Genomic DNA, 22,567 nt, shown 5'->3' with positions numbered 1-22,567 from the left:
TTTTACATTTAACATTATCATAAAAACCAGATTTAGTTGGCAAGAACAAAACTTTAAGTGACAAGAATACATATTGTAACATATAGTAATAATCTTTTATACTGATTAAATTAAATGATACACAATTGTCTGTACAGCAAAATATAGTTCATCAATTTTACCATGACACTTTCAATAGAGTTAAATGCTTAAAATAAAATAAATAAATAAGAGTCTTAAGTAAATCAAGAGACAATAATTTATTAAGAGAGTACATATCAAGGATATGGAGCAACCTAAGTTAGCATCTGCAGAGTGCTCGTTGAACAGCTGGCAGACTGTCTGCTGCTATGGCAACAATATTATGAGTTTGTTGTCCTAGCAACACTAAAGTTGTAACAAATCCAGGCAGCTCAAAAATAATGTTGCTTGGTTTTAAAAAAATATGTCTGCTAATTGTTTTAAAAAACAAAATCATCCCTTTTTAATAAATTTTGCAATAAAAAATCCTATTGTGTCATTATTTGCTAAAATACTCATGTCTTCAGCACTTGAATTTGGATTGCATAAATCAACCTCATATATCTCTGCTGATGAAAGTTCAAATCTTTGGAGTTGTTTAAGCTGGTCAGAAGACAAATCAGCACCCAACATGCCTTCCATGCCAACATGCGGTTCCTAGTAATAAAAAACAAATAATAAATACAATTTAAAAAAAAAGTCAAGTTGACAACTAGTGTATTTTCTTGAAACTCAGGTAATAACCAATGCATTAGTTGCTCATAACAAATGTGTGCTTGACCAATAAACATTTATTTAAAAATCTAGATTTTTCCTAAATAAAGGTTGTGAACCAAATATAATACACAAAGGTATCAACAACTATTCATTAAAAGGTATAGAGAAAAGTCATATGATGTCTGTACAGGTCCCATCTGTAGAAATCTTCCACTGCTCCTTCATTCTAATACACCAACACTTAGGCCCTGATGATCAAAGACTCACACCCATGTAGAGAATCCTTTAGGGTTCTTTTGAGTATTATTTTGCATACAAGTGTCTCTCCTTCACATTAAGGAACTCAACACAGCAAGATAAACAGCACTAAAGCTAAAATTTGCCTTCTTAAAAATCTTTGAGGGATCTCACAGTACTGATGAGAATTCTTAGTTAACTTGGGCCCCAAATCTTCAGATTAGACTACAAATTGACCAGGCTTTTATAAAGTATAAAACATTATGTCTCATGTTCCAAATAACAGTGATGAACAACAAACATTATAAGACTCCCTGTTAGAAGATAACACCCTTAATTTAGGGTATGACATTGAACAGGGATGGCCAACTGGAGGTCCATGGGTCAAATACATCACTCTGCACTGGTTTTTGTGGTCCCTGAAAAAAAGAATAATTCTTAATGTGTAGCCCCAGGACAAAAGCAGAACTAAAACATAATGTGTGCTTACCTGATTAATTTCTTTCATTGTGTTGAGAGTCCATGACCAGTTACTCCTGGGAATTCAACTTATGGCCACTAGGAGGAGGCAAAGATACCCAACATTCCAAAAGTTTTTAATCCATCTCACCTCTCTGATATCCCAGGATAATGTATAGCCGAGAAAGGGAGAACAAAAGGACAAAGCAGGGTAAATGAGATGAATACTAAACTGCCGCCAATTGGATAAATAAAAGAGGACAGGTCTCGTGGACACACCACCATGAAATAAATGAATAAATCAGGTAAGCATACATTTTGTTTTCTTTTATGAGGTGGTGAAAGTCGACAAGCCATTACTCCTGGGATCTAATACCCAAGCTGCGGGGTCAATGAGGAAAAGTGGGGAAAAAATAAGGCAAGCAACACATTACCAGCCACTAGGACTTTGTAATTAAAAACTATCCAAAAAGAAAAGAGAATAAAAAAGACTGAGCTGCATCTGTGAAATCTACACAACAAAGGCTGTAAAACTTCTGCAGTGTTATAACTCATACGTGGACAAATAAAATATAAACTTTAAAATAAAATCTTATCCAAATAGAAAATAAGATAAGGAATATATCAAGAAAAATCAAACAAACCAGATACTCTGCTGGTGAAACATTGCAAATAAAACAATCCTCTTTAAATAAGCAGAATGTTTAAACCATTTATAGGTTTAAAGGGACAGTCTACACCAGAATTGTTATTGTTTTAAAAGATAGATAGTCCCTTTATTACCCATTCCCCAGTTTTGCATAACCAACACAGTTATAATAATATACTTTTAACCTCTGTGATTATCTTGTATCTAAGCCTCTGCAAACTGCCCCTTTATTTCAGTTCTTTTGACAGACTTGCAGTCTAGCCAATCAGTGCCTGCTCCCAGATAACTTCACGTGCACGAGCACAGTATTATCTATATGAAATACGTGAACTAACACCCTCTAGTGGTGAAAAACTGTTAAAATGCATTCTGAAAAGAGGTGGCCTTCAAGGTCTAAGAAATTAGCATATGAACCTCCTAAGTTAAGCTTTCAACTAAGAATACCAAGAGAACAAAGCAAAATTGGTGATAAAAGTAAATTGGAAAATTGTTTAAAATTACATGCTCTATCTGAATCATGAAAGTTTATTTTGGCCTAGACTGTCCCTTTAAAAGAAGAGTTTGTAAAACTCTTAAAACAACTGACGTTCTCAGGAAGAGCAATGTTTATTAGATTTATACTGAGACTAGATTTAGAACAAAAATCTAAATGTCAGAAAAACTTGCAGATAAATCATCGACTAAATTATGTTGTAAGAGAAATACTGACAAAGACTGTGTTTATCACACCGGGAACGAGAATAACATTTCAAAACTGGTGAAAAAAACTAACTTGTTACAGGCTGCATTACCTGAAAAGCATAATTTATTCTTACCCGATAAATTCATTTCTTTCTTGGTAGTGAGAGTACACTATCCTTACACTTGGGAATTACATCATCTGGCCTCCAGGAGGAGGCAAAGACACCTTAGCAGAGCTTTCCATATATCCCTCCTACTTCCCCTTCCCTCCCAGTAGTACTTAAAGCCGAGGAAAGAAGAAAGAAAGTAGGGTAAAGAGGTGCAAACTAGAACTGCCGAAACCATGTACTACAATGTTCGGGTAGGTATGTGGACTTTCACTACCAAGAAAGAAAAGTATTTATAAGGTAAGAATAAATTATGTTTTCTTTCTAATGGTAGTGAGAGTCCACGATTCTTACACTTGGAAACCAATACCCAAGTTGAGAAGTCCATGAAATGAATGGGTGGGAAAAAGGTAAGGCAGGCACGTAAGTACTAGGAACCACAACCTACCAAAATCAGCCTCCGTTGAGGAAAACACATCAAAATGATAAAATTTTGTAAAAGTGTGAAGAGAAGACTAAGTTGTGGCCTTGCAAATTTGCTTGACAGAAGCCTCATTCTTGAATGCCCAAGAAGTAGCAACTGAACGAGTGGAATGAGCAGTAATTTTGACCGGCGGATCTTGGCCAGTAAGCTCTACGAATGATACTTTTTAATAAGAAAGACAAAGACACAGCATTGCTTTCTGACCCTTGTGTTTACCTGAAAATAACACAAACAGGCTAGAAAACATCGAATAACAAGAACAAAATGTTAATGCTCTAACTATGCAATAACCTCTCCTGTGGGGACACAAAGAAGGAACTATTATTTCCTGATTAATATTTTCAGTGGACACTACCTTAGGGAGAAAACGCTCCGTCTTAAAACAGACTTATCCCAGTGAAGAAACAAATAAGGAACCTCCCAAGAAAGTACTGATAATTCTGACACTCTATGTGCAGAAGAGATAGCCAAAAATAAGTTTGATATCCAGCTTATGCATAGGTTCAAAAGGTGGATGTTGCAAAATCTTTAAAACCAAATTCAAACTCGACGTAGAAAAAGGTGACATAATCACCGGTCTGATTCTGCATAAAGTCTGAATAAAAGATTGAATGTCGGTTAAGTGAGCCAATTCCCTATGCAACAGGACAGACAAAGCTGAAATTCGACCCTTTAGGGAACTAGCTGCAAGACCCTTATCCAGACCCTCTTGTAAAAAACAGAGAATTCACAGAATTCGTACCTAATGCCAGGAATAAGCCTGTTTAAAACACCAATAGAAATAGGTTTTCCATACCTTATAGGAAATTATTCTAGTAACAGGCTTTCAATCCTGAATTAAAGTATCAATTACTGAATCAGAAAAACCTCTTTGTAAATATCAACTGTTCAATCTCCAAGCAGCTAAAGATTTTGATAAAATAATGGACCCTAAAACAGCAGAACTCACCTTTAGAGGAAGATGCCAAGGAGGATCACTGGATATCCTCACTAGATCAGCGTATCAAGTCATGGGACGCCACACTGGAGCTATAAGAATAGCTGGGACATGTTCCTGTTTGAGACATGTCACTATCCGTGGAAGAAGCAAAATCGGAGGAAACAAATATATTAGATTGTACATCCAAAGTTGAGGTCAATGCTTCTATCAACTCCACTTGAGAATCCCTCAACCTTGAACCATATCAAGGTAATTTGTGATGACTCAAGTAATCCCCTTCCGTGTTGTCCACTCCTGGGATATGAATGGCTGAAATGGTACACTGATATGTCTCTACCCATTGACTTAACACTCCTGGTGCCCCCTTGGTGGTGTATGCCACCGACGTCACATTGACAGATTGGAAAAGAATAAGTGGAATTCAACGAACAAGAGGCCACGCTTGTAAGGCATTGAAAGTTGCCAAAATATTGATCAGTAATGATGTTTCTTGCGGGGACCAGACACCCTGAGTCCTCTGATGACCCCAAACTGTCCCCAAACCTGTGAGGCTGGCATCCGTAGTGATTATCTCCCACTGCGGACAACTGAAACCCCTGTCTTCAGTAACTGGATGAGGATTTAAACACTAAGTCAGAGACTGTCTGGTGAACTGATCCAATTTTATCAGTTGAGAAAGATCCGAATTATCCCCATTCCATGGACAGAGCATGTACAACTGCAGTAGTCTCAGATGTAGTCTTGCAAAAGGAATGGAGTCGGATGTCACTACCATGAGGCCTTTCACCTCCATACACTAAGCAACAGATGGGAAAGGAGTCCCCTGAAGATCTCGTCAAGCTGACTGAAGTTTGAACTTGCTCTGATCTTTTAAGAAAATTATATTATGACTCCCAAGTAACACAACCTTGTCTGAGGTGTGAGTGATCTTTTTGAGTCATTGATTATCCAACCATGTCTGCAAAGAAACCCAAGTAGCTTCCCTGTGAGAGAAAGTGCTAAAGGTAAAGATTGTGTTTGAACCAAGATATAATCCAGGTAAGGAGCTAGTGCTATACCCTGAAGATGAATTACAGAAAGAAGAGTCCACAACACCTTGGTGAAAATTATGGGAGCAGTATCCAACCCAAAGGGAAGAGCCACAAACTGGTAATGCTTGTTTAGAAAGGCAAACCAGAGAAAGTGATGGTGATTTGGATGAATAGGAATGTGAAGGTACACATCCTTCAGATCTATAGTTGACATGAATTGTTCCTGAAGTACTAGGGGTAGAATTAATCTGATAGTTTCCATCTTGAAAGAAATGTGTTAAATTCTTTTAAATCCAATATTGGTCGAAACGTTTCCTCTTTTTTAGGGACAATGAAAAGGTTTGAATCAAACCCCTTTTCTTGATCCTTTAATGGGACTGGAGTGATGACTCCCATGTCTTCTAGATTTTTTTACAACCTGTATAAAAGCCACTCTCTTCTCTGGCTTTTTTTTAAATATGTAACAGAATAACCCTACCTTTTGGAGGTCTGGTCCTGAAGCCGATTCTGTATCCCTGAGACACAATGTCTATGACACGGGGATCCTGAACCGACTGTTTCCAAACCTTCTGGAACATGCTGCCTCCTACCAGAGTTGAGGCTGTTTGGAATTGTTCCAGACAGGGTTCGGTTTCCAAGTAGTCTTTTGTGTATCTATTTATTAGGATGATGCAGATCTGATTTTTGTTTTGATGAAAGGGACGAAAAAGACCACCAGTTTTCCCCTTCTCTCTGGTCTTTTTGTCCTGTGGTAAGAAGGCACCCTTGCCCCCTGTTACAGTAAAAATAATGGAATCTAAACCTGGACCAAATAAAGTTTAGCCTTTAAAAGACAAAGTCAAAAGTCTGGATTTGTCATGGGACCAGGGGTACCAAGGAGACCTCCTTACTTGTTTGCCGGTGTGTAAGGCGGAGGGCGCCGTCACAAGTTGGCCGTGACTGTGCCTAGTGTTATGTTTGCGCCTGTTGGTGCGCGCGCCTTGGCGTTGCGTGTGTGCACGTGCATGGGTGCGCAGATGATGTTGCAGGTGCTTTCCATCAGCTAGGGGAATCTTTGAGACACGCCTCTCTTTCCCATCTCATTGGGTACTAGGTATCTGATGCTGTCGCTGTCTTAAATACGGGGGCGTTCCTGGGTCCTGTTAGGTTTAAATTCCGGTCTAAGCCCTGGCTTGTTGCTGAATTATTTTGCCAGTTTATCTGCATAACTAAGCGTTGTATTTTCTCTGTTCCTATTCCCTTTCCTTTGATATTGGATTTCCTGGATTTGACCCCTGGCCTGACTCCCGTTTATGATACTTGCTGCCTGGACCGACTTATATTATCCTGACTATGCCTTTTTGGATCTTTCTTGTCTGTACCTTGCTTTGGACTTCTGTGCTTCTTGCCATAGGGTTTCTCCTCCTGCACACAGGGCAGCCCTGCTCCCTGACAGGATTTTGAAACTATGGCTGCCGACCAAGACTTAAGCCAAAGGGCTCTTTGTGACAGTACTGCAAAAGATATATTCTTGGCATTAATATGGATCATTGCATCACATATAAAATGAGTTTGCCATCTTCAAAGCTTGAATCCAGTGTTGAATGTCAACGAAAGAGGATTGTTTAGAAAATAAATTGGACAGCGAATCGCACCAAAAAGTTGCTGCCCAAGCAATTGCCGTAATACTTCCTGCTTGCTGAAATAATAGGCCTCCATGTAGGAGGCCCAAGGACCCTGACTGCAGATAGTCCAAAGCCTTGCTAGAGACCGCAGGAACTAGACTCGACTGAGTCAACAGCCTTCAAGAGACACCGTCCCCAGCAGTCGGTCTCCAAACAACACACCCCTTACTAAAGAAAGGCAACAAACTACCATATTCTTCCACAAAGAAGAAGACATAGAGAAAACATGATTGTACTTGTAAAGCGAGGAGTTGTTAATATGAGTCGGGATGGTTTCGCAGAAAGACTCTCCCTGCATCTCCAGACTCTAACTTTTACCCATGCTCTCACTGAGAGACTGACAGGACTACTTAAAACTCCAGTCCCATGCTGAAGAGTACTACCCTCCATAAAAGAATATCGAAGCAGGGCTTATCTGAACTAGTTTCCAACTCCCTACGAGACAAATATAATTTTGTCGTTAACAATGCATATATCTCTCATCTAGGGGTCAAGCTATCTAACTCCATTCCCAACCTAATTTCGAATAACTATAAGCCCCTCTTAACTGAATTGCATACTCTGACCAAGCAGTGGAACTATAGATGTATCTCCTGGCTCGGTCGGGTAGCAGCCCTTAAAATGAGCTATCTTCCAAAGCTGACATATGTCATGAGATGCCTCCCTATCAGAGTACCTAGATCTCTTCTTACCCAGTTTCAAGGCGCCTGCACCAAATATATATGGCAGAATAAACCTCCACGAGTAGCTCACAAACTTCTGCAGTACCCCAGAATGCACAGGGGGGGGGGCCTCCCCATCTATTTCCAGATACTACGAAGCCGCTATGCTTATGCACATTACCCAATGGGGGGTAAAGAATTCTGATAGTAGATGGAGGTCGATTGAACAGGCCTCCCTACCTTTTGACCTCACTTTGAGAGACTTGATATGGACCCCTCCTCACTGTCGGAGATCCTTGGGGATAGAGAATCAGATAATCCGAGAATGTTTAGCTACTTGGGAGCAGCTGAGACACTGTCCCCAGGTGGCTACCCATACATCCCCCATCACTTCATTAACTGGCCTTCTCTCTGGCCTTCCAGATTCTCACCCTTTGACGTGGCAGAGGCTAGGTGTCTCGAGAGTGGCAGATCTTTGGTCCTCATCTCCTTGTGATTCGTTTGTGCCCTTTGCCCAAATAGGTGAATAATCGCCTCCTCCGCCCTACATGCGATTCGAATATGTTAGGGTCCTCAGCTTTTTGTCTAGCTGGGGTTTTAAACCACATCTATCCCGGCCATTAACCATTTGGGAAGCCAGATGGCAGCAGAGACTAAGCCCTCATGGAGGGAGCAACCCCTACAGACAAGGCAATACACATCACTAAATGGGAGCAGAAACTTGAGTTCACTGCCCCCACTAAAGAATGGCATCGCACACTACTTCTCACAAATAAAACACTTCATTGTGTCACTATGCACGAGACTTACATTAAATTGCTTACACAATGGTATTTTGTGCCTACTAGATTAGCAGCGATTTTCCCTGAGGCATCTCCGATCTGCTGGAGAGGTTGCGGAATGGTAGGAGACATGACGCACATTTGGTGGTCCTGCCCCAAGTTAAAGCCCACCTGGAACAAGTGCTTTTCAAACTTATCAAATATGGGTATCTCTCTCCCCTACACCCCAGAAGTTGCCTTACTTCATGCGGGTACTTGTAAACTCCCCAGACACTACGCTTCATTAAGCATCTACCTCCTTTCAGCTGTTAAACTTAACATTGCCAAAGCCTGGAAGAGAACTAACCCCCCACCTTGGTCTGACATTACTCAAACCATGGCCTATATCTACACCATGGAAAAGCCTATCTATTACTCCAAGGGTAGAGTTGACTTTGAACTAATGTGGGCAGAATGAAAGAACAGGTTTGACACAACATGGCTTCCTAACTTTGAGACTTAAGACATTGTATCTTCACCCAGTAGTGTCGGTACGCCATCCCACACCTACTCAGTTTCAACTAGTGTCCACTGTAGGTCCGTACCCGGCACCTTAGGACCTGCTTTCCCTTCCTCCCCACCCCCCCTCTTCTCCCTGGATGAGGGAGGAGTAACAGGGGCTAAATCAGAGTGAATACGCTTAAATAATTGATCAGAAGATATATCCTGTAAACGAAGTTGAGAAATGGCGACAGTGCCAGAATGCTCTATAGTAATGGTGATGATATAAAATAACAGTATAGCAGATAAAATAATATAATAACCAATTAACAAGCTAAAATTTCCATGGTTTAAAATGGTAAAAAAAAAAAAATAAAGGACAGAGAAATGCTGACAAATACTAAGTGGGCCTTTGGCTGAAAATCCTCGGCACTTGAACAGAAAAGAAATCTTACACCCTTGGTAGCAACAAGACAGCAGGATGTGTAGCATTCTTTTAGCAAGCAGGAAGGAGGAGGAGGCGGGCTTTATAGTGGTGGGAAAAACTTTAACCCCCTGCAGTGCTAAAGCGCTAATAAACAGAAGTAGCTACCATAGAAACACAGGATCATCATGAATGCCACCCGCCAAGCTGGAGAGTGCTTCAGTCCAGTACCAGGTGGGGAAAAAGTCTAATTCCTTCAGAATTATCCTGTGTCGATAAAAATAAGCGTTGTGTCAATCTATAATTGCCCATAGGCTTCCCCTGCTGTTTGAAAGAGGCCAATACGTTTTGTGCAGAAACACACCAAAGTAAGAGCTCCTTGTGAGCTCTGCAGTGCCAGGAATCGTGACACCAAACACATGTAAAAATGTTATAAATAAATGTTCCACTTCAAAATTAATTTATATCTAAAATTACCCTCAAATAATAGAAAAAAACACAATAGCCAAGGAGCTGGGTGCCAAACAAAGGTCCCTCAACTGACCCACAATGAGAATTAATCATTAACCCTTAGTGACTAAATAAATGCTTCTATATTAAAGTTCCATGGCTATGTTGTTACAAAATGTACCTGCTAACAACCTGCAGGCTATGTGAGTGCCAATAATCATACTTACCAGTCAAGCACCCAGACCACTGCTTACCGTCTGTGTGAAGTACCTAAGTCCAGCTGCAGAAAGTATTGTATCCAGTGGTTGGCCCATCCAGTGCTGAGCACATTACAGCAGAGGGGAAAAAAACCATAATTTATGTAAGAACTTACCTGATAAATTAATTTCTTTCATATTAGCAAGAGTCCATGAGCTAGTGACGTATGGGATATACATTCCTACCAGGAGGGGAAAAGTTTCCCAGACCTCAAAATGCCTATAAATACACCCCTCACCACACCCACAAATCAGTTTAACGCATAGCCAAGAAGTGGGGTGATAAGAAAAAAGTGCGAAAGCATAAAAAATAAGGAATTGGAATAATTGTGCTTTATACAAAAAAATCATAACCACCACAAAAAGGGTGGGCCTCATGGACTCTTGCTAATATGAAAGAAATGAATTTATCAGGTAAGTTCTTACATAAATTATATTTTCTTTCATGTAATTAGCAAGAGTCCATGAGCTAGTGACGTATGGGATAATGACTACCCAAGATGTGGATCTTCCACGCAAGAGTCTCTAGAGAGGGAGGGATAAAATAAAGACAGCCAATTCCGCTGAAAATAATCCACACCCAAAATAAAGTTTAAATCTTATAATGAAAAAAACTGAAATTATAAGCAGAAGAATCAAACTGAAACAGCTGCCTGAAGTACTTTTCTACCAAAAACTGCTTCAGAAGAAGAAAACACATCAAAATGGTAGAATTTAGTAAAAGTATGCAAAGAAGACCAAGTTGCTGCTTTGCAAATCTGATCAACCGAAGCTTCATTCCTAAACGCCCAGGAAGTAGAAACTGACCTAGTAGAATGAGCTGTAATCCTTTGAGGCGGAGTTTTACCCGACTCGACATAAGCATGATGAGTTAAAGATTTCAACCAAGATGCCAAAGAAATGGCAGAGGCCTTCTGACCTTTCCTAGAACCGGAAAAGATAACAAATAGACTAGAAGTCTTTCGGAAATTCTTAGTAGCTTCAACATAATATTTCAAAGCTCTAACTACATCCAAAGAATGCAATGATCTCTCCTTAGAATTCTTAGGATTAGGACATAATGAAGGAACCACAATTTCTCTACTAATGTTGTTAGAATTCACAACCTTAGGTAAAAATTTAAAAGAAGTTCGCAACACCGCCTTATCCTGATGAAAAATCAGAAAAGGAGACTCACAAGAAAGAGCAGATAATTCAGAAACTCTTCTAGCAGAAGAGATGGCCAAAAGAAACAAAACTTTCCAAGAAAGTAATTTAATATCCAATGAATGCATAGGTTCAAACGGAGGAGCTTGAAGAGCCCCCAGAACCAAATTCAAACTCCAAGGAGGAGAAATTGACTTAATGACAGGTTTTATATGAACCAAAGCTTGTACAAAACAATGAATATCAGGAAGATTAGCAATCTTTCTGTGAAAAAGAACAGAAAGAGCAGAGATTTGTCCTTTCAAGGAACTTGCAGACAAACCTTTATCCAAACCATCCTGAAGAAACTGTAAAATTCTCGGAATTCTAAAAGAATGCCAGGAAAAATGATGAGAAAGACACCAAGAAATGTAAGTCTTCCAGACTCTATAATATATCTTCCTAGATACAGATTTACAAGCCTGTAACATAGTATTAATCACAGAGTCAGAGAAACCTCTTTGACTAAGAATCAAGCGTTCAATTTCCATACCTTTAAATTTAAGGATTTGAGATCCTGATGGAAAAAAGGACCTTGCGACAGAAGGTCTGGTCTTAACGGAAGAGTCCACGGTTGGCAAGAGGCCATCCGGACAAGATCCGCATACCAAAACCTGTGAGGCCATGCTGGAGCCACCAGCAGAACAAACGAGCATTCCTTCAGAATGTTGGAGATTACTATTGGAAGAAGAACTAGAGGCGGAAAGATATAGGCAGGATGATACTTCCAAGGAAGTGACAATGCATCCACTGCTTCCGCTTGAGGATCCCTGGATCTGGACAGATACCTGGGAAGTTTCTTGTTTAGATGAGAAGCCATCAGATCTATTTCTGGAAGTCCCCACATTTGAACAATCTGAAGAAATACCTCTGGGTGAAGAGACCATTCGCCCGGATGTAACGTTTGGCGACTGAGATAATCCGCTTTCCAATTGTCTATACCTGGGATATGAACCACAGAAACTAGACAGGAGCTGGATTCCGCCCATACCAGTATTCGAGATACTTCTTTCATAGCCAGAGGACTGTGAGTCCCTCCTTGATGATTGATGTATGCCACAGTTGTGACATTGTCTGTCTGAAAACAAATGAACGATTCTCTCTTTAGAAGAGGCCATGACTGAAGAGCTCTGAAAATTGCACGGAGTTCCAAAATATTGATTGGTAATCTCACCTCCTGAGATTCCCAAACCCCTTGTGCTGTCAGAGACCCCCAAACGGCTCCCCAACCTGTCAGACTTGCATCTGTTGAAATTACAGTCCAGGTCGGAAGAACAAAATTTTTTGCGCCAAAAAAGTCCGCGCCAAGAATGACGCAATAAAATGAAGCATTTTCAGCCCCCACGAGCCTAACAGCCCACAGGGAAAAAAGTAAAATTTTAAGGTAAGAAAAAAATTAATTTATTCATATGCATTATCCCAAATATGAAACTGACTGTCTGAAATAAGGAACGTTGAACATCCTGAGTCAAGGCAAATAAATGTTTGAATACATATATTTAGAACTTTATATAAAAGTGCCCAACCATAGCTTAGAGTGTCACAGAAAATAAGACTTACTTCACCACCTCCATAGGAGGCAAAGTTTGTAAAACTGATTTGTGGGTGTGGTGAGGGGTGTATTTATAGGCATTTTGAGGTTTGGGAAACTTTGCCCCTCCTGGTAGGAATGTATATCCCATACGTCACTAGCTCATGGACTCTTGCTAATTACATGAAAGAAAACAGGAGTATACTGACCCAACAGGAGGATGCAAAGGGACCAGTTCCCGCAAAACCTGTGGTAGGCTTGTGATTAACTCCTGACTGTGAGTAATTTTGTCACTGCCCCATACTCCAATATCTTCCCTCTGACTCTAAACAGCAGATTGCTGAGGGAGGAAATGGGCCTCAAATCTGTCTGAGACCTCCTCCCAAGCACCTAATTTCTTCACCCACCTTCTGGAAGGCAAAGATTTAGATTGACATATCAGTGAGGTGGGAGGAATTGCTCTTAAATGTTTGGGGATTTTTCCTCCTCTTAGTGGTGGTAACTTATCCCATGCATAATGAATCGTGAAATCTCACCACCTTATGGAAAGAAAAGAAAAAAAGTTACTGCACTATGTATTTGTCCCTGTATTAACCTCTCCAGCCAGCTAACATACTGGATACCAGAGTATGTTAAATGTGCACAAACATACTTCATACATAAATTGAGCACAAAACTAAACACATGTACAAACTGTGTATAAATCTTCAGTCTCAATCCTATCTGTGCTTACATGTGACTCAGAGCAAATGGCTAGGGTATAAAAGACCCTTGTACCTACCAATTGATAGAAATGTCAAAAATTAAATGTGAATGGTAACATTAAGGCTTCTAAAAAATGTGCCTCCCATATGTTAGGAAGTTGGTAGCAGGGCCATGAATGTTAATGTTTATAAAAAAAGAAATCCAAACTGAAGAATCTATTAAAGCAACAAGAATGAATAGTGCAACAGATGTGGGGCAAAATAAGCAGAAAATAAACTATATTTGTTGAAGAAACGGCAAAACCATATATAAAGTGATTTTTATTTTCCTATGACTTCTTACTCCAAGCATCTGAATCACAATTAAAAATCATGTCTAAACAAGAATTTTTTTTTCTATGGGAATAATAATAATATAGGCACAAATGATCAGGGAAGGCTGCGTTTCATTTTTATTTACCTGTGGCTGAAGCTGAAGGCAAGGAAAGGTTCTGAGTGCCCAAGCTACCTGTTCTTCATTTTCAGACAATGTTATAGTACATGTGCTATATACAAGTATACCACCAGGTTTTAGTAGCTTTACTGCCTGTAAAAAAAATAAAATATGAAAATAGTTATTATAATGGCTACAAAAGCTCAAGCACAAAATATCAGTAGGACAGTTACTTTAGCATATACACTAGAGGTTATGAGTCCATAAACTTTTTGTAATCAGGAGTAAATGTATTTCAAGATCTGAGAGATAAAAAAGTTGTTTCACAGCTAAATTGCATTAGAAAAGAGGGAAAATAAATAATGAAGGTATACTGCAGAGTTGTTTCAAAATGCATAACAAAACTTTTGATATACAAATCTCAAGGTGTTTATTGTCTCTTTAAAACTTTTTTTTGCCAGACAACATTTTAACGTGTGACTGTTTGATATATATACAGGGAGTGCAGAATTATTAGGCAAGTTGTATTTTTGAGGATTAATTTTATTATTGAACAACAACCATGTTCTCAATGAACCCAAAAAACTCATTAATATCAAAGCTGAATAGTTTTGGAAGTAGTTTTTAGTTTGTTTTTAGTTATAGCTATTTTAGGGGGATATCTGTGTGTGCAGGTGACTATTACTGTGCATAATTATTAGGCAACTTAACAAAAAACAAATATATACCCATTTCAATTATTTATTTTTACCAGTGAAACCAATATAACATCTCAACATTCACAAATATACATTTCTGACATTCAAAAACAAAACAAAAACAAATCAGTGACCAATATAGCCACCTTTCTTTGCAAGGACACTCAAAAGCCTGCCATCCATGGATTCTGTCAGTGTTTTGATCTGTTCACCATCAACATTGCGTGCAGCAGCAACCACAGCCTCCCAGACACTGTTCAGAGAGGTGTACTGTTTTCCCTCCTTGTAAATCTCACATTTGATGATGGACCACAGGTTCTCAATGGGGTTCAGATCAGGTGAACAAGGAGGCCATGTCATTAGATTTTCTTCTTTTATACCCTTTCTTGCCAGCCACGCTGTGGAGTACTTGGACGCGTGTGATGGAGCATTGTCCTGCATGAAAATCATGTTTTTCTTGAAGGATGCAGACTTCTTCCTGTACCACTGCTTGAAGAAGGTGTCTTCCAGAAACTGGCAGTAGGACTGGGAGTTGAGCTTGACTCCATCCTCAACCTGAAAATGCCCCACAAGCTCATCTTTGATGATACCAGCCCAAACCAGTACTCCACCTCCACCTTGCTGGCGTCTGAGTCGGACTGGAGCTCTCTGCCCTTTACCAATCCAGCCACAGGCCCATCCATCTGGCCCATCAAGACTCACTCTCATTTCATCAGTCCATAAAACCTTAGAAAAATCAGTCTTGAGATATTTCTTGGCCCAGTCTTGACGTTTCAGCTTGTGTGTCTTGTTCAGTGGTGGTCGTCTTTCAGCCTTTCTTACCTTGGCCATGTCTCTGAGTATTGCACACCTTGTGCTTTTGGGCACTCCAGTGATGTTGCAGCTCTGAAATATGGCCAAACTGGTGGCAAGTGGCATCTTGGCAGCTGCACGCTTGACTTTTCTCAGTTCATGGGCAGTTATTTTGCGCCTTGGTTTTTCCACACGCTTCTTGCCACCCTGTTGACTATTTTGAATGAAACGCTTGATTGTTCGATGATCACGCTTCAGAAGCTTTGAAATTTTAAGAGTGCTGCATCCCTCTGCAAGATATCTCACTATTTTTGACTTTTCTGAGCCTGTCAAGTCCTTCTTTTGACCCATTTTGCCAAAGGAAAGGAAGTTGCCTAATAATTATGCACACCTGATATAGGGTGTTGATGTCATTAGACCACACCCCTTCTCATTACAGAGATGCACATCACCTAATATGCTTAATTGGTAGTAGGCTTTCGAGCCTATACAGCTTGGAGTAAGACAACATGCATAAAGAGGATGATGTGGTCAAAATACTCATTTGCCTAATAATTCTGCACTCCCTGTATATATATATATATATATATATATACGTATATACAGGGAGTGCAGAATTATTAGGCAAGTTGTATTTTTGAGGATTAATTTTATTATTGAACAACAACCATGTTCTCAATGAGACCAAAAAACTCATTAATATCAAAGCTGAATAGTTTTGGAAGTAGTTTTTAGTTTGTTTTTAGTTATAGCTATTTTAGGGGGATATCTGTGTGTGCAGGTGACTATTACTGTGCATAATTATTAGGCAACTTAATAAAAAACAAATATATACCCATTTCAATTAGGGATGCACCGAAATGAAAATTCTGGACCGAAACCGAAACCGAAAATTCAGGATGCCCTTGGCCGAAAACCGAAACCGAAACTGACTTTTTTTTTCAAAAATGATTTTAAAATAGTTTTTTTTCTATAATTTTATATTACAGTTTTTAATGAATTTAATGGATCTGAAATAAAAAAAAATACAAGCCAATAAATAAATAACCATTAACCACACTGAAATTGGACAAAAAAATAACTTTAAAAAGCAATATAAATAAAAATCTGTTAAATCTGTTTCTGTTATATATGAATGAGTGAAGAATAATATATTGTTGATTATTTAATATCAATATACATTCTTCATTCAGTTCTATGTAACAGAATCAGATTTAAGAGATTTTCTTTTGGTTTACTAGTTATCCAAATTTAGTATAGTCCTAGAAAACCTTTCTATCTATGCAAAACAGTAAGGGCTAGACAATTAAAACTTGCAAGAAATGGTTTACACTGCAGTATTAATATTTATTGGCAGATCAGGAATACTGCATGTGTAATAGTTATGTTATACACAGCTCACACACACTAATTACAGACTAAATAACAGCACAGAGCTACAGCTTGGTATTTGTTAGGTTTAATAAAGAGCAGATACACTTTGTATTAGATATTTAGCTTATAACTAGATATACTGTATATGGGTTATACACAGTAAATAGTTGTTATGCACAGCTCACACACTAATTACAGACTATATAACAGCACAGAGCTGCAGTTTGGTATTTGTCATGTTTAATAAAGAGCAGATAAGCTGTGTATTCGATATTTATGGGTTATACACAGCTCACACACACTATGTACAGGCTATATAACAGCACAAAACTGTAGTGTGGTATTTGTTGGGTTTAATAAAGAGCAGATAAGCTTTGTATATTTAGGTTATGAGTAGATATATATATATATATATATATATATATATATATATATAGGTTATACAGTAAATATGTTATACACAGCTCACACACACACTATTTACAGACTAAATAACAGCACAAAAAAGTCACACATGTGGTACACACACTAAGTAAAAGCCCTGCTTGTATAACTGTTTACTAGGGATTTAAAACGTAGAAGCTTTGTCTATTACTGCAATTATTCAGCGTTTTGTGGAGGAAGAGTTGCTCCGGTTCAGCAGTTTAGCTCTGTTAGAGACAACGGAGGTTTGATTTACAACAGCATAACACAGAGCAACCCCCCTCTACCTCCTCACACTACACAACTGTAAATCAAACCTCCGTTGTCTCTCACAGAGGTGAACTGCTGAACCACTGAACCGGAGCAACTCTTCTTCTACAGCACTAAGCAAACAGTACACCGGAGCCTTTCAGAACAGGAAGTGCAGATTTTGCAAAAAGAGGAAGGAACCGCTCTAGGTAGGAAAGGAGGGAGGAGGCTGTGCTGCAGTGAGTGGTGTTGTGGGAAATGTAGTTGCTAATTAAACGGCCGAGAAGGCCTCTAGCTACACCATCCTTAATTTTAGGTGCAAGTAGATGCAGTAAGCGGCGGCCAGTAAGTGTAGGTGTGGGGCAGATAGAGCACGCAATTTTCGGCCGGTTTGCCCCTCTTTCGGCCCGAATGGGATAGGCTCATTTTCGGCCGAAAATTTCGGCTGCCGAAATTTCGGTGCATCCCTAATTTCAATTATTTATTTTTACCAGTGAAACCAATATAACATCTCAACATTCACAAATATACATTTCTGACATTCAAAAACAAAACAAAACCAAATCAGTGACCAATATAGCCACCTTTCTTTGCAAGGACACTCAAAAGCCTGCCATCCATGGATTCTGTCAGTGTTTTGATCTGTTCACCATCAACATTGCGTGCAGCAGCAACCACAGCCTCCCAGACACTGTTCAGAGAGGTGTACTGTTTTCCCTCCTTGTAAATCTCACATTTGATGATGGACCACAGGTTCTCAATGGGGTTCAGATCAGGTGAACAAGGAGGCCATGTCATTAGATTTTCTTCTTTTATACCCTTTCTTGCCAGCCACGCTGTGGAGTACTTGGACGCGTGTGATGGAGCATTGTCCTGCATGAAAATCATGTTTTCTTGAAGGATGCAGACTTCTTCCTGTACCACTGCTTGAAGAAGGTGTCTTCCAGAAACTGGCAGTAGGACTGGGAGTTGAGCTTGACTCCATCCTCAACCCGAAAAGGCCCCACAAGCTCATCTTTGATGATACCAGCCCAAACCAGTACTCCACCTCCACATTGCTGGCGTCTGAGTCGGACTGGAGCTCTCTGCCCTTTACCAATCCAGCCACGGGCCCATCCATCTGGCCCATCAAGACTCACTCTCATTTCATCAATCCATAAAACCTTAGAAAAATCAGTCTTGAGATATTTCTTGGCCCAGTCTTGACGTTTCAGCTTGTGTGTCTTGTTCAGTGGTGGTCGTCTTTCAGCCTTTCTTACCTTGGCCATGTCTCTGAGTATTGCACACCTTGTGCTTTTGGGCACTCCAGTGATGTTGCAGCTCTGAAATATGGCCAAACTGGTGGCAAGTTGCATCTTGGCAGCTGCACGCTTGACTTTTCTCAGTTCATGGGCAGTTATTTTGCGCCTTGGTTTTTCCACACGCTTCTTGCGACCCTGTTGACTATTTTGAATGAAACGCTTGATTGTTCGATGATCACGCTTCAGAAGCTTTGCAATTTTAAGAGTGCTGCATACCTCTGCAATATATCTCACTATTTTTGACTTTTCTGAGCCTGTCAAGTCCTTCTTTTGACCCATTTTGCCAAAGGAAAGGAAGTTGCCTAATAATTATGCACACCTGATATAGGGTGTTGATGTCATTAGACCACACCCCTTCTCATTACAGAGATGCACATCACCTAATATGCTTAATTGGTAGTAGGCTTTCGAGCCTATACAGTTTGGAGTAAGACAACATGCATAAAGAGGATGATGTGGTCAAAATACTCATTTGCCTAATAATTCTGCACTCCCTGTATATATATATATATATATATATATATATATATATATATATATATACACACAGTATCTTACAAAAGTGAGTACACCCTCACATTTTTGTAAATATATTATATCTTTTCATGTGACAACACTGAAGAAATTACACTTTGCTACAATGTAAAGTAGCGAGTGTACAGCCTGTATAACAGTGTAAATTTGTAAATTTGCTTTCCCCTCAAAATAACTCAACACACAACCATTAATGTCTAAACCGTTGGCAACAAAAGTGAGCACACCCCTAAGTGAAAATGTCCAAATTGGGCCCAAAGTGACAATATTTTGTCTGACCACCATTATTTTCCAGCACTGCCTTAACCCTCTTGGGCATGGAGTTCACCAGAGCTTTACAGGTTGCCACTGGAGTCCTCTTCCACTCCTCCATGATGACATCACAGAGCTGGTGGATGTTTGAGACCTTGCACTCCCTCACCTTCAATTGAGGATGCCCCACAGATGCTCAATAGGGTTTAGGTCTGGAGACATGCTTGGCCCGTCCATCACCTTTACCCTCAGCTTCTTTAGAAAGGCAGCGGTCGTCTTAGAGGTGTGTTTGGGGTCGTTATCATGTTGGAATACTGCCCTGCGGCCTAGTCTCCGAAGGTAGGGGGTTATGCTCTGCTTCAGTATGTCACAGTACATGTTGGAATTCATGGTTCCCTCAATGAACTGTAGCTCCCTAGTGTCGGCAGCACTCATGCAGGCCCAGACCATGATACTCCCACCACCATGCTTGTCTTTGTACTCCTCACCTGGTTGCCGCCACACACGCTTGACACCATCTGAACCAAATAAGTTTATCTTGGTCTCATCAGACCACAGGACATGGTTCCAGTAATCCATGTCCTTAGTCTGCTTCTCTTCAGCAAACAGTTTGTGGGATTTCTTGTGCATCATCTTTAGAAGAGGCTTCCTTCTGGGACGACAGCCATGCAGATCAGGAAAAGAAAGAGAAAGAAGTGCACACAAAGTACGATTCAAGTGGAGATTTAATACATTGAAACATACGCAACATACCTCTGCAGGTCATTCACTAGGTCCCCCCGTGTGGTTCTGGGATGTTTGCTCACCGTTCTTATGATCATTTTGACCCCACGGGGTGAGATCTTGCGTGGAGCCCCAGATCAAGGGAGATTATCAGTGGTCTTGTATGTCTTCCATTTTCTAATTATCGCTCCCACAGTTGATTTCTTCACACCAAGCTGCTTGCCTATTGCAGATTCAGTCTTCCCAGCCTGGTGCAGGTCTACAATTTTGTTTCTGGTGTCCTTCGACAGCTCCTTGGTCTTCACCATAGTGGAGTTTGGAGTGTGACTGTTTTGAGGTTGTGGACAGGTGTCTTTTATACTGATAACAAGTTCAAACAGGTGCCATTAATACAGGTAATAAGTGGAGGACAGAGGAGCCTCTTAAAGAAGAAGATACAGGTCTGTGAGAGCCAGAAATCTTGCTTGTTTGAAGGTGACCAAATACTTATTTTCCACCATAATATGCAAATAAATTCTTTCCAAATCAGACAATGTGATTGTCTGGATTTGTTTCCACATTTTGTCTCTCATAGTTGAAGTATACCTATGATGAAATCTACAGGCCTCTCTCATCTTCTTAAGTGGGAGAACTTGCACAATTGGTGGCTGACTAAATACTTTTTTGACCCACTGTATTTTGGTTCCTATTCAAGTTTACATTTAAAGGTGCCATTACCACATATATAAGATTTTTTACAATATATATAATAACGATATGACATTTTCTTCTTTTAGCTCATAAATTTTTTAAGCTCATCAAATTTGTATTTGAAAATACAAATTAAGGATACTAATATAAATAAACAATAGTTGTTTCCCTAACAGATATAATCAGTTCCGGTCGAGCGCAATATAATTTTATCTAGTATTTTGTAAGCCATGCAGATCAATTTGATGCAATGTGCGGCGTATGGTCTGAGCACTGATAGACTGACCCCCCCACCCCTTCAACGTCTGCAGCAATGCTGGCAGCACTCATACGTCTATTTCCCAAAGACAACCTCTGGATAGGACGATGAGCACGTACACTCAACTTCTTTGGTCGACCATGGTGAGGCCTGTTCGGAGTGGAACCTGTCCTGTGAAACCGCTCTATGGTCTTGCTCACCGTGCTGCAGCTCAGTTTCAGGGTCTTGGCAATCTTCTTATAGCCTAGGTCATCTTTATGTAGAGTAACAATTCTTTTTTTCAGCTCTTAAGAGAGTTCTTTGCCAAGAGGTGCCATGTTGAACTTACAGTGACCAGTATGAGAGAGTGTGAGAGCGATAACACCAAATTCAACAAACCTGCTCCCCATTCACACCTGAGACCTTGTAACACTAACGAGTCACATGACACCGGGGAGGGAAAATGGCTAATTGGGCCTAATGTGGACATTTCCACTTAGGGGTGTACTCACTTTTGTTGCCAACGGTTTAGACATAAATGGCTGTCTGTTGAGTTATTTTGAGGGGACAGCAAATTTACACTGTACATTCACTACTTTACATTGTAGCAAAGAGTCTTTTCTTCAGTGTTGTCACATGAAAAGATATAATAAAATATTTACAAAAATATATATGAGGGGTGTACTTTAGTAAAAGTATGTAGGGATGACCAAGTTGCTGCCTTGCAAATTTGTTCAACAAAAGTCTCATTGTTAAAAGTCCAAGAAGTAGAAACTGTAATGCGCTTTGGAGGAGACATAGAAACATAGATATTGACGGCAGATAAGAGCCATAGGCCCAGCAAGTCTGCCCGATATTACCTAACAGTATAAACTTATCTAGTTTGTAGGATAGTCTTATGCTTGTCCCATGCATTTTTAAAGTCCCCCACAGTGTTTGTCGCTACTACCTCTTGAGGAAGTTTATTCCATAAATCAATCACTCTTTCTGTAAAGTAGTGCTTCCTCAAATTACTCCTGAATCTACTACCCTTTAGCTTGAGCTCATGACCCCTTGTTCTTGAATTTTACATCTCCAAGTAAGCCATGTGAATTGGGAGTATTTTCTAAGAAGCTAAAGTAACAGCTGAGATCCTTTGGCCTTTGAGTGGCCTTGATATATGAATAAATAGATTGTATAATAAATATGATTAAAAGATTGCATAAAATTCTTTGTAGCCTGCAAATAACATTTAAAGCTCTAAATGCATCCAAATTATGAAGATGTATTCTTTCTTTGGAATTTCGAGGATTAGGACAAAGAGAAGGGAGAATAATTTCTTGATTGATATTATCAGAAGAGACGACTTTAGGTAAGAAATCAAACTTTGTCCTTAAAACCCGCCTTATCTTGGTGAAAAACAAGATAAGGAGGGTC

At 39.7% G+C, this 22,567-nt stretch overlaps 1 protein-coding gene across 4 annotated transcripts in view; it reads right to left on the bottom strand.

Moving 5' to 3' along the window:
- Positions 1-220: 220 nt before the first annotated feature.
- Positions 221-22,567, bottom strand: part of NSUN6 (NOP2/Sun RNA methyltransferase 6) — a 391,580-nt gene continuing 369,233 nt past the window's right edge. For all 4 annotated transcript variants that reach the window (XM_053713964.1, XM_053713965.1, XM_053713966.1 and 1 more), the window contains 2 exons: positions 13,905-14,030; positions 221-657 (listed from right to left, as the gene is read on the bottom strand). In XM_053713964.1, coding sequence (XP_053569939.1) covers positions 454-657; positions 13,905-14,030 — 330 coding nt within the window. In that variant the 3' untranslated portion in view covers positions 221-453. The remainder of the gene's footprint in view (positions 658-13,904; positions 14,031-22,567) is intronic.

The sequence above is a fragment of the Bombina bombina genome, chromosome 5, assembly GCF_027579735.1.
Source record: "Bombina bombina isolate aBomBom1 chromosome 5, aBomBom1.pri, whole genome shotgun sequence".
Taxonomy (NCBI): Eukaryota; Metazoa; Chordata; class Amphibia; order Anura; family Bombinatoridae; genus Bombina; species Bombina bombina.
The sequence above is the reverse complement of the archived record's forward strand: the minus strand, read 5'-3'. Positions and strand labels throughout refer to the sequence as shown.